Source organism: Pleurodeles waltl, chromosome 9 (assembly GCF_031143425.1).
Source record: "Pleurodeles waltl isolate 20211129_DDA chromosome 9, aPleWal1.hap1.20221129, whole genome shotgun sequence".
NCBI classification, from domain to species: domain Eukaryota; kingdom Metazoa; phylum Chordata; class Amphibia; order Caudata; family Salamandridae; genus Pleurodeles; species Pleurodeles waltl.
In genome coordinates, this window is record NC_090448.1 from 505345590 (window position 1) to 505357918 (window position 12329).

General features: G+C 37.7%; 1 protein-coding gene across 5 annotated transcripts in view; it reads left to right on the forward strand.

Annotated features, from left to right (window-relative positions):
- Window positions 1-11745, forward strand: part of PPP2R5E (protein phosphatase 2 regulatory subunit B'epsilon) — a 350454-nt gene extending 338709 nt beyond the window's left edge. For 4 of the 5 annotated variants that reach the window (XM_069207369.1, XM_069207365.1, XM_069207368.1 and 1 more), the window contains exon 14: window positions 7733-11745. In XM_069207369.1, coding sequence (XP_069063470.1) covers window positions 7733-7832 — 100 coding nt within the window. In that variant the 3' untranslated portion in view covers window positions 7833-11745. Of the gene's footprint in view, window positions 1-4365; window positions 4461-7732 lie in introns of all 5 variants that reach the window. The other variant, XM_069207367.1, reaches the window with a different exon arrangement.
- Window positions 11746-12329: the final 584 nt, after the last annotated feature.

A 12329-nucleotide genomic window follows, 5' to 3' on the forward strand; every position in this document is an offset into this window, starting at 1 on the left:
ACCATTCAGAAAAACTAAGCAACTGTTTGTGGCCTTCCAGAAACCTCATACAGGCAACCCCATATCAAAACAAGGTTTAGCAAGATGGATTGTAAGATGCATCCAAACATGCTACGTTAAAGCAAAAGACAACTCTTAGTTACTCCTAAAGCACATTCTACAAGGAAAAAAGGTGTAACAATGGCTTTTTTAGGCAATATACCAATGCCTGAAATATGTAAAGCAGCTACTTGGTCAACACCACATACATTCACTAAACACTACTGTGTAGATGTTTTATCAAGACAACAAGCCACAGTAGGTCAAGCTGTACTTAGAACATTATTTCAAACAACTTCAACTCCTACAGGCTGACCATCGCTATTTTTTTGGGAGGACAAACTGCTTTGTAGTCTATGCACAGCATGTGTATCTGCAGCTACACATGCCACCGAATGGAAAATGTCATTTACCCAGTGTACATCTGTTCGTGGCATGTTCCGCTGCCTGTAGTCGTTTACATTAAAAACATTTGTACATATGTGTTTTTTACCTATATAATCTATCACTCCTACCTTACCCTTTGCGGGAAAACAATCTAACAATGGAGTCGATGCCCCTGCGCAATGGAACCGAAGAGGAGGAGTCACTCGATCTCGTGACTCGAAAGCACTTCTTTGAAGAAAAACAACTTGTAACACTCTGAGCCCAACACTAGATAGCAGAAGTAATGCACAGCATGTGAATCTGCAGCAGAACATGCCACGAACAGGTGTACACTGGGTAAGATATATATATATATATATTCACAACCAAGATATGAAGTTTGAAAAAAGATAACAATGTAATGCTGTGAATACCTTTAAGAAAATCAAAGATAAGTTAATGTCAGTATTGGAATATTTTTGATGTTACTACCTGATAAACAAAAATAACAAAAAAAGCCTATAAAAGATAATATATTGAACTCCATGGAGCAAAGGAGAAGCATGATAGAGAAGACACTGGGTACAAGCTAGGGCCCATTGACTCCACTCCTGATGGATTGAGAGTATTGTGCTCTTTTAAAAGTAATCAGTTGTTTGGAGACATGGCAGAGCCTTGGTTTGATCTGTGGATGTGTAAAGTGGCCTTATCTCTTACACATAAGAGTGACTAAATATCTGAAACCAGAGCGTCTCAGCCTTGGGCTGCTATTAAGAAATTAATTCCATTAACATCTGGTTACCAGAGTAATTAGCAAGTGTTATACCAGGCCAATCAAAAGGGGGTGGTCAATTTTGTTTATGATTAAGGCCAACCTCCCACAGAATCCTGGGCAAGTGGAACTCTGTAGAGGCAAAAGAAAACATATCTTTGTATTGTTTTTGTGAGGTAAGTATTCAGGGTTCCTCTTAGAGACTAGTTGAGCCTGAAGGGGTACATCAACTTTAACTGCAATACAGATAAGGCATGGAAAATCCAAACCAATGAAGTTGAATGTTAATTGGAACTTATTGCTGAATATCCTCCAAAAAGTTAAAAAAAGAAAAAAAAAACACCAAAAAGTAAGGGTGAAATAGTCAAAACTAGATATAAACCTTTCATATAAATGGCAACGGGAGTAAATGTAGACATTCCCTACATTTATGTCAAGGAATGTGTGGGAAAGATATAAATAGGTGACAGAATGACTAGACCTTTTTTAGTGAAAAATAATTTCACATAAGTCTGACAAGCATTGTGGGATAGGTGGTGGAGGGGGCGAGGTTAGCTGATGCTCTCATTTAGTTCTTTACATAGCTGGTGGTTTGAGAAAGTTGAAGCCGGTCCAACCAGGATCAGTTGCAGTGCAGAATATTCTGATCCTTGTCATTGTCTCATCTTGATAGGTATTTTAATCTGGCCATCCGAAGGCTCGCAGTATATAATCATTTCATTGTCAACAGATCCTGTCACCTTGTGTATTAGACAATTTAGAATGGATTTCAGATTAAAATTACTAAAGGCTTATTTAAGAGTTTGATGGACTGGATCCTTCATAACAAACATGGGCGATGTCCCGCCTACTGTAGTACAATTGCATTATATCATGTTTTGACAGAGTATCCCATCCACCAAGCTCTAAATCAGGCCGTGAGGGCCAGAAGTGATCCAGGCAGACCAGCCCCCTACCGTGTGCAGAAAGGTGCACTCCTCCACCTCACGATGAAGCAGTGGAGGCAGTCACCCACATCTGCCACAGCAAATGAAAAGTGAAATATACCCTTTGAAGATATTTCATCTGAATCAGCCTTAGCCGGGCCACAATGGCCGCCCAGAGCCTCGGGCCTGTCCTCATTCTTGAAAGCCCCCCCATATCAGCCTCCCATGCCCGTTAAGAGAGCCGTGTTCGGGCGGTTGCAAATGAGCATTTGCTAAACTCTTGCTATCTTGCAGTCGCCTAGATCTCCTATGAGGAGTTTGCCCTCTAATTGATTAAATTTGAGGAGGTTATGTAAAACCTTAATTTATGGAGTTAGGGCATGGCGAAACTATAGATAGCGATGAAACGGACTGCGGTGGAGTTAATATTCTGCCTGCAGGATCCGAAATGATTTGAGAACCATCCCACTCATGACGTCACCCAGAGCGGATATGCCAATCAGATCCCATCTTCTGATTACCTCCAATGGGGCCACCTGCAGCAGCCAATGGCCATGCCGCTGCAGTGTCCACTGTGTCAGTCTCCCATACTTCCTCATTTGTCGGAAGGAGTGCCTCCATTGAGTTAAGACAACTCTGTTTGACGGAGGAAGACCCCTGCAATTGCTCCTGCTATGTAAGTATGAAATAAGTGGTGTGTCCCCGCCATTGGCCATTTTTTGGATGCATAATCATGGTCACCCTGTAACACCGTACCACCAATAATTAATGATCAGGAGATGCAATGTCAAATAATACAATTTAGTATCCAGCGCAGTGACGCCGCCGCAGTAAGTAGATTTGAAACACTTACCAAGGGCAATACGGGGGGTACCACCATTCCAAAGGAGACTGTTAAGGATTGAAATGATGGGTCAAAACCATTGTTGCTGGATAACGTATGGAAAATTCTGTGGTTTGATGTAAATGTCGTAAAATGTTAATGGACGCTCCGCGAAGCAGGACAACCATCTGTCAAAGTTTTACTTTTTTCAAAAACAAACTCCCAAAATAGAAAAAAGTCAAACAAATGTCTCCTACCCCATCAGAGTGTTCTTCCATGATGTGGGAGTCCTGTTTTTTATAAAAATATTTAGTGGCCATTATCGCCAAGTTATCCTGGCGGTGACGGACAGCAAAAACAAAATAAGCCATCCACCTGTCTACTTGAAATTGAGCAGATCATTGTATGGCTGACTTTCGATGCTCATGTACTCAGTCTGATGAGTATGTTTGTGATGCAGCCAGAGTAGGCTGTGTTGTAGACTTACTTAATTAAGGTCCACACAGCCCTATATCGGGAGAGCAGACAGTGAGCTTGATGGACAGGGTACTGTGTCACCATTGTGAGAGAGCACACACCCTGCCAAACTCTAAATTCTTTTGTGGAAGTGTTCAATATACTCACCTTTTAGTTAGTCCTGTTTTAGAGATTTTTCAGTTGAGTTGTTGTCATCAAACTATGGCAACATCCAGTTATTCCCTTGTTTGTATTTATATTGATTTGTAGAAACATTGTTTCTTGTCCTGTTGTTCTCCAGTGGTTTGTTCAGACAACAGATGGCTTGTCTCACTTGTTTTTGTTGTATGCGTGTGTAGTTGCTCCCATACTGAACACTGCACAAGCAATAAAGGTCTACTGCGGTTTTCACAAACTGCTAATTATGCCCTATTGTTCACTGCTTACAGGATTAACTGTGGTTAATGCCCTCTGGGTAGGCTATCTCTACCCTCCACAGATGGTGTGAACCATTGTTAATTGCCCATCCTGCAATTAGGGGGCTGGGCCGAGGGCACAAAATAGTGAGTAGGTCAGTTATCAGCTTTTAGCACCCAGCAGCCTTTGGGCTACAATGCTTCCAAGCACCTTCCTCTTAATGTTACCATACACAGGCAAACAGACCAGTTGTTCCTGCCTGCTCTGTTTTTCTTTTTCATGTGCTCATTGTCCTAGAATGCAGGCATACAGCAGTGATTAGAGCTAGCACTCTGATTGGTCATGGCAACCCCAGCCTTCTTAGCCACTTCTTTAGTCAGATTATTCTCTAAACTTCATTTACTCTTAAAAATCCGGTAACCTCAGTGTGTCTCCATACTTCAGTATGCAGAGATTAATGGATGGCTGTTCATGGGATGAGATTGTCTGCCACAGTGGAATTTCAGTCTGTGTAGGAAAATCTAGTGCTGCCTGGATTCCTTATTGTTCTTTTGCTGTTTTTTCAGGTTTAGGAGGGGGTGGGTCCCGGTCCCATCCCCCGACATGGCATCCAGTGACCCTCTGCTTATTTCTTCTGAAAACACAATAAAAGAACAATGAGGTATCCAGCTACATCTTATGTTTTCTGAATCTGCCTTAAAAGTGTGACACTACTTAGTGCTTGCTGGGTTGTGCGCCTTTGACTTTGAAAGATTTCATAACAGCGCTGACCCTAGAACTCTACGTTCGTCAATAAAGTGTGGTAGTACTGTGTGTTCAGATTTCTTGGATGGATACTCAGTTATGATACTGTGCATTGGGTGTCTTTAACTTATGCAATGGAGTCTTTTCAACTTGGAATGTAACTTCTAAAGTGCTTGAATGTGTTCTCCTTTTCATTGTACTGTTATAGTTTTAACTAACATTTAGCAATAAACTTTACTTATTGTATCACGCTTGTTCCAACATTTATTTCAGATAGTGTTATCCACTTCTTAAAAAATACGAGTATGCTAATTCATACTGGGAAGGTTCATAATATCTGTCTGTAATTTGACTATACTCTTCAGTACCTGGCCAGTGAACCCAGTATTATGAACCCAGTATTAAATACTTTGATTGCCTGTGTTCTGAAACCAAACAACAAGGTCTTGATAGCTTGTTATTTTATCATACCTGCATAAATGCCTGTTTGTACTTGAATTGCAATTACAAGTGGTGTGGCTTTCACGGAGCCTTATAATTAATGGGTATGATAATGTCTGCATCCCTGCGGCTTCCCTCCTTTATATTTTCTAGGTTAACTCTGCCAAACTTTAAATGGAAAAAAGGCCTGTTGAATATAGAGACATGCAGATAGAAAGCACCATTGCCAGTGGGAAATATGTAAGGGATACTTTTTATCACACATGATAAATTCCATCCACCACCTTTCTGGGACCTCTTAATCCGGACCAAGTATTGATTTCTGAAAAGCACTGTGTTGCGCTCATGTTTTAATCGTTCAAAATACTCTTGGAACTGGAGTTCCTGAATTGACATTTCTAACATCTGACTCTTAGAGAGCCAAAGTAGTGATAACAAATGAACTTAGTACATGCGATTTGTGTAAAATGAGCTTTTCATGTATTCTTTGCTCATGCAATAAATATTGGGTTACAGTCATTTCTCAGCATGTCTTTCTCATTGTTAGTCTGAAACAATGCAAAAAGGGAATAAAGGAGCAGCATCAGTACTATACTTACTGTACAGTCTGAAGGAGTACATCGAGTACTACTAAGCGTTACCCCAATTTACAATGAAAATATAATTAACACAGTTCTGTTCTGTCACAGTTCATAATAATTTGTTCATCCCAAAACACATTTTTATCACTACAAACCCCACTCACTTCTACAGTCTCTTATTCTTCCCAAATACACATACCCATACATAGGTGAAACAATATCTCTCACGTCCCCAGGATTTTCTTTTCAGCCCAGCATGGGTTTAACTTCCATAGTTGTTTCTTAGCCAGCAAACTCTGACATCTGTCAAAGCACGTTTCGATGGAATACGTAATTGTTGACCACCTTCTTCAGGACCTCTATCCATATATTTTCTTCCCAAAATGCGTATGAGGAGCTTGTTCTAAAAATTAAATTAAAAAATCTACATGAAGTCTGAAGGAGTAATCTTTGAAAGGAGAGCACTGTTATTGGTCTGTCCAGAAGCCCCCAGATTTATTTTCAGTCAGTCACTAGATCACAAACGTTCAGACAATATTAAGGAACATACACACTGAGTAAGTTATGCTTCCACCAGTGTGTAAGTTGAGCATGTCTACTAATTAACTTATACTTCTTTGCATAGTGTGCAAAATATGTGTGATATTTTGCATTATCATGGATTCCTTTTTTAGTGTATGTAAATAATGCCTGGCCTAAGATGTTCATAGAGTTGAGTACAAAGCTATAAAAAATGTTAATTTTGGCTAAAAGTCTTACTTCAACACCTGAGGCAACGAACTTGCATATTGCCAAAAGCAAGGTGCAAATACTGACATTTACTTTTTCAGTGTGGTCAAATTCCCTCTTATGCATAATATTAAGAATTGAAACCACGTGCGTTCCATCATATTGCCCCAGCTGCAGTCCCTTATTCAGGCCCTTTTGGATTGGACCTAAGAGCGAATTCCATTTTCTTGACACTTCCCTTTGTATGGCCATGTTTCCATGCCTACTCATAATTTACATGTGCACAAGTTATGCTTTCAAAGCATATATCACTCACACGTGGGATATATAATTTGCACTCTTTCTTCTGCTATTGAACTTGTTTTATGATTAAATAGGTTAGAACTTTTTCTTCCATAAGTGTCTGCTATCAGGAAAAAACAAAAACATCACGCTGTGTTTCAGGCTTTCTCTTACACTCTCTCAATGTTATCTCCATTGTGTTTTTAAGTGTATATTTTTTCTTTTTAAAAGCACCTGTTACTATACCTAGGATATTACAGTATCTTTTTTTTAATACACTGATATGCCAGTTTATAAGGGCATGCATCAAATGTGACTTTTGCTCTTCAAAACAATGTGTTTCTTGGTAAGGCCAATGAGAGAAACATGGCCAAATTGTAGTTATTTTACCTATGTTGTATCCTCTAAACCGATAAAATGCTGCACACATTTTTAGCAATTTAATACACAAACTGAATAGTGAGACACTATGATCATTTTGAATCTGGTAAATGCAACGAGGTTTGAGATCTTCTATTTAAACCTAAAACTGTTCCTTCAAAAGCCATCACCCATGGAAAATATTTGCCACAATTTGGCATTTCTGTGGTTTGAGTTTTACTCAAATTAAAAAAACATCAACGTTTGCCTTATTCACACTTTTTTCTTTCCACAGCACCACACCCTTTGGATGTTGTTTGGTATTTTAACATGTTAAACATGAAAAAGCATAAAAATATAATTGAAGTACATTAATTAAAGAAATTGTATAGTAAATCATCCGATTCAGATTAACCTATCTTAATCCAGTGTTCAACTATATGCTATGCAAGTTTGATGTAAATGCGTTGAAAATTGATGTGTGTAAAGAAATACTAAATGTAGGAGTACATTTTTGGTGAATTGTATTATAAGGCACATGTTTGTAGATCCAGTTTGTTTTACTACTCCACATTAGCCTTTTTGCATTACATGGTTTGTTTATTGCTATCAAAATGTGTTTTGTGGAGAAGTTCATTGAAGCGGCACAAATAAATCAGTTGTCAAATACCTGCCTTGAATTAGGCATGTGTAAGTTAGTAGCGTGCTCTGTATTTTCAAGAATAGATCTTTCATATAGATTTTATAATTTATTTTACTTGTTAATTCTTTTTTTTTTTTTATAATAAATTTGCAGGGAGAAGAAAAAAGAGAAGGAACGTGAAGAACTATGGAAAAAATTAGAGGATCTGGAGTTGAAGCGAGGTCTTAGAAGTGATGGTATAATTCCAACTTAACAAAAAAAATTGGCTGCATTATTATCCCGTGGAGTCACACATTTATGTAGTAGAAGATGGAGCAACAGTTATCTGTATTGTGCAACTTTACAGTAGATTTCACATTTGTTTCATTATTACTGCAACACTGTATATATCTGTCTCTAAGAAAAGGAAAAGAAATACAGACTTATCCAAAGTTTGGGCAGTAGAAGGACTCCGCAGAACTTTAGAACCATTATCATTATTTAACCCTACCTTAAAATCAATCTTCAAGATCCAGTTACGGACAAATCTTTGTCACGGATTTCACACCAGGAGCTCCTTATTTGTCATTGGCAGAGAAACAGTTATCAAATGTGAACAATCCTATTGCATTTAGCTTGTCTGCTGAACTGCTAAAAATCTATTTATAGTACAACAAAAAGACATTTCTGTACGAGTTTGTGTAACATCCTCCTTCTCTGGATAACTTTTAAAATGTCACACTTTTACTTTTGCACATCTTCAAGATTTAAATGTCCCTGCAGAGCAGTCGCCCTGAAACGTCTTTCCTAGCGGGGTGAGTTTGTTTCAGGTACTGTCCAAGGGACTGGTGCTTCATCAATTTTAAACGTTGGCAAATGAAATAATGAAGTGAGAGAATGAATAGCAGGTTACTGTATCTGCTCGGTTTCAGAAGCTGAAAAATGAGTTTCAGCATCTAGCCAGTATTCATTATATTTGTACATCATTAGAAGATTTTGAGCTGTTTTAGTGATTGCAATACTTTATCTACAGCATTCTTTATGTTTTATTGGACCATTGCAAAATAATGAAGAAAAATGAAAAACAGTACAAGCGGGTCTCCTAGGAACCGAACCTGCTTGGGGAAAGAGTTGAGCAAACAGTTTAGTCTGTTTGGAGTTGTTGCCTTATTTTCTAATATGTATTGATTAAGTATTCCAGCAAAAGAGGATGTATCCACCTCTAAAAAACATACTCCAGTGTTTTCTCCTGACGTTTTGAGTTCTTGTGCACAGCAGCAAGTCAGCCCAACATTTGGTGCTGTAGAGAATGGTGGATAACATACTTCTGCATTCTGAACTGGATGCTCATTCTTAACTACTGTATTTGTTACCGGAGGTGGTTCTACAAGTGCTACTGAAAGACACTCTGGAAAACTCCTATTGTCCTGAGTATTAATAAGAAATTTTAAAATGCTTTTATATCAAAGGTGCATTGTGACCAAATCGTTAAAGCAAAACCTCGAGGGCTGCATTGTCAGTGACCAGTATTGTTGTTCATGCTTTTTTTTAAGTGGAATTATGGTTACATGGTAGGTAAAATGGTAATAGAACAGTGTACAATATATATTTTGCTATTGCAGTTGTATTATTTTATTCTGTATCACTGCGTACGTATTTCAGGGTATTTTTTCCAGGATGATAATTTTATTGTGAATTATTCATCCTATACAATCAGCCCCTCATTACTTGTTAAGTATCATGTTCGTTTATTTGCTGAAATGAACATGTACTTTAGCAAAGCTGTTAGCATTTCTAGAAATAATGTATAAATCAGAATACATATAGCCTGTATATTTTTCTTACATTCAAGTTTGCCCTTCGCTGATCAAGATAAAAAAAAAACTCCGTTTGCCATTCCTTGTTAACCCTGTTTGCGTCACCTAACCTTATAACTGATTTTGGATGATCAAGTCACATTGTACACTTGGTTTGCCTTTATTGATACTGTAAAATACACAACTTTGTAAATCTTCCAATTGTACATTTGAGAAAAATTGCAGAAATAAGTCTTATGCATCATAACATACAAGTCAGCTATATTGAGATCAATGTAAAAACTTTTTTAAAATAACTGGTCCAGCCTCGAGGGAACTTGGCACAGACTTTTAAGGACTTTTATTTAATTGGTTTTAAAGCATAATTACTATAAAGTAATTCAAACCACATTTTAAATTTCAGCAATTGTGTTCTAAATATTATGTAGCCCAGTGTTGCTGCCAATGCAAGTTTGTGCCTCCACTCAGCACTCGTTTCAACTAGAGTACTTCATACTGACCAGTGGACAAAAACATTAGCAAGTAAAACCAAAATCTGTACTTGCTAAGGACACGGATCTTAATGTCCTGTTTGTGTTCTGTAAAATTTTGCAGTTCTTGGATACTTGTGCTGCTACCGAACTTCAGTTGCTTGCAGGAGACATTGGTTTTTATTTCACTGGTTAATAGTGTTTGGTAGGAATATTAATTCACATGTCCATGGTTATTGGGTATTTACAAATCTCCAGCTAGTAACAACAGGTAACTGCTGTGATCAGCAATGTGCAAACACACAAGTAAAGCCTATAGAGGGGTGTGGTTGCTTTGGTGACTAGGTTGCCTTGTTGAATGGCAGCCCCAAAGATCTCACCACATTTTACTGCTGTGTTGGTGAGTGTCATTATTTCCAGAATCTGGAAATTTATTTGTTTTGCCCTCTTGTTCACATGTTGCAGATGTGTGAGCCATTGTTTGTGAGAACACAATGGAAATTTTCAAAGTAGCCACGTTCTGGATTAACAAAATATTAAAGCGATAAACCTGCCATTGTCAACTCTGAATAGATTGTGCGCGTCCTTGTTTAACTGTCCAGCACACATGAAAGAAGAGTATTTCCTCTTTTTCTTCATCTCTTTATGAAGCACTTTGAAGACAATATGTTTAATCCCGCCAGATAGCCTATGTTTAGATTTATGAAAAAATAATCTCCTGCTTGGTTGTGTGACTTTAAGGATTTAACTGGTGTAGGCAACATCTTTTTATCAGGAAATAATGAAGATTGTAGTTGCACCGGCTTCATTTGTATGGATGAAACATAAGTACCGCACCTGCTAAATTTCGCTATGTATAAATATTTTGGATCTTGAAATCCATTTTATCTGCAAGGACAAAGGTACATTTTCTTGGTCTCCACAGGAATTGTTTGTTTTCGAGTGAAAGATCTGCAAACTGTTGCTTTAGATAGAGTGAAGGACAAAACACAAACATTAGCGGTAGTAAGCTAACATAATGGAGACTCCAAATATGGACAGACTGTTTTATGTGGTTCTCTTTCATTTTTTGAAGGAATCCATTTATCCAATAAGAAGAAACCATAATTTGTGATGAAGTAGAATGTATTTTAAGGAGCTGCATACACAATAAAAAACCTCTGTTTCAGAAGAAATGTATTTTGTTACGTATTTCTGAAAACGGTTGTGAATGAAGAGGGCCCTCCAGGTAGCATTGCTTTGTTTCACAAACGGACATCAAGACTTCAGTATGATCACCTTTTTTTGAACACTTGCTGTAAATAAAATGTAATCAAAAACCGTGTGTGTGTACAATTTTAACAATCTAAATCTTAACCAATGCATAACATGTTATTTCATAACTAAGTTTATTTTTTTTCATTTTGAGCATTGTGTTTTTGTGCTTAATATTTGCGTAGCTTTTCAGGTATTCTGATTTCGATGCATTTCTTTGTCTAAGAAGGAGAAGGCAGCAAACGTTACATTTTGGTTTCCTCTCTGGAAAATCTGTTCTCCATTACTATCTTAATATAAAATGCTGTAGGGCACAGAATCTGAACAGGATTACATGAAACACTTTTGACATGAAAACGTTGCATATATAAAATGGAGTGTCTGGGTCCAAAATGTATGATGCGCTGAACTAAAACACTGCAAACATATCCTCTTCGAGCAAGCAAAAATACATTTGAAAAGTGAGATTGGTCTTAAACAGATTAGATTCCAAATGTCATTTTTGATTTATTTATTTATTTTTTTGTGTTTCTGATGGCCATTTTGAGATCTGATGCCCCAGATTAATTGTAAATGCCCTCTTTTGCATGAGCAAGGAAGGCACTGGACTGTGGGGACATCCAAATAAAGACACAATGAAGATTTTCTTACTTGCCTCTTGTGTTTTCTCACCTGCTTTCGCTGTTTCTTTGTGCTTTACTCAGCCCCCTTTTAGCTTTGGTGGTCCTACAACGTGTTTGTGGTGGTAAACAAATTATTATGAACACATTGATTAATAAGGTGGGGCTGCTGAATCCTGTTGCAAAAAAATAAATCACTCTTCTAGCCTGAAGTACTATACATAATCATGTTTATCTTTTTAATCTGGTGGAATAATACACAGTAGATCATAACCCTTTAAAGTGCCCCGGGTGTTGGTACATGTGGATACCTTGTACTCTATTATGTTTGGAGTGGAAAACCACTTCAGTATGTAAAAATATATCTGCGAATCTTGATACGCTCTCACGTTATAAAATTATCTGTAAATAACTGGTGTTCGATATTTGGTGTTAGGAGTGCAGACTTCCTCATGGTATTTCCGGTGCTGATATTAACTGTTCTTTCAAAGGCACACTTTTTGATGTAATTTATTCTACAATCTATTGTTAAAGTTTGTGGTTGTAAAACAAAATGTTCTCTTAAACTGTTCCAGTCCTAGAGCCCTAAGGTCACTTGACCTCACACTCA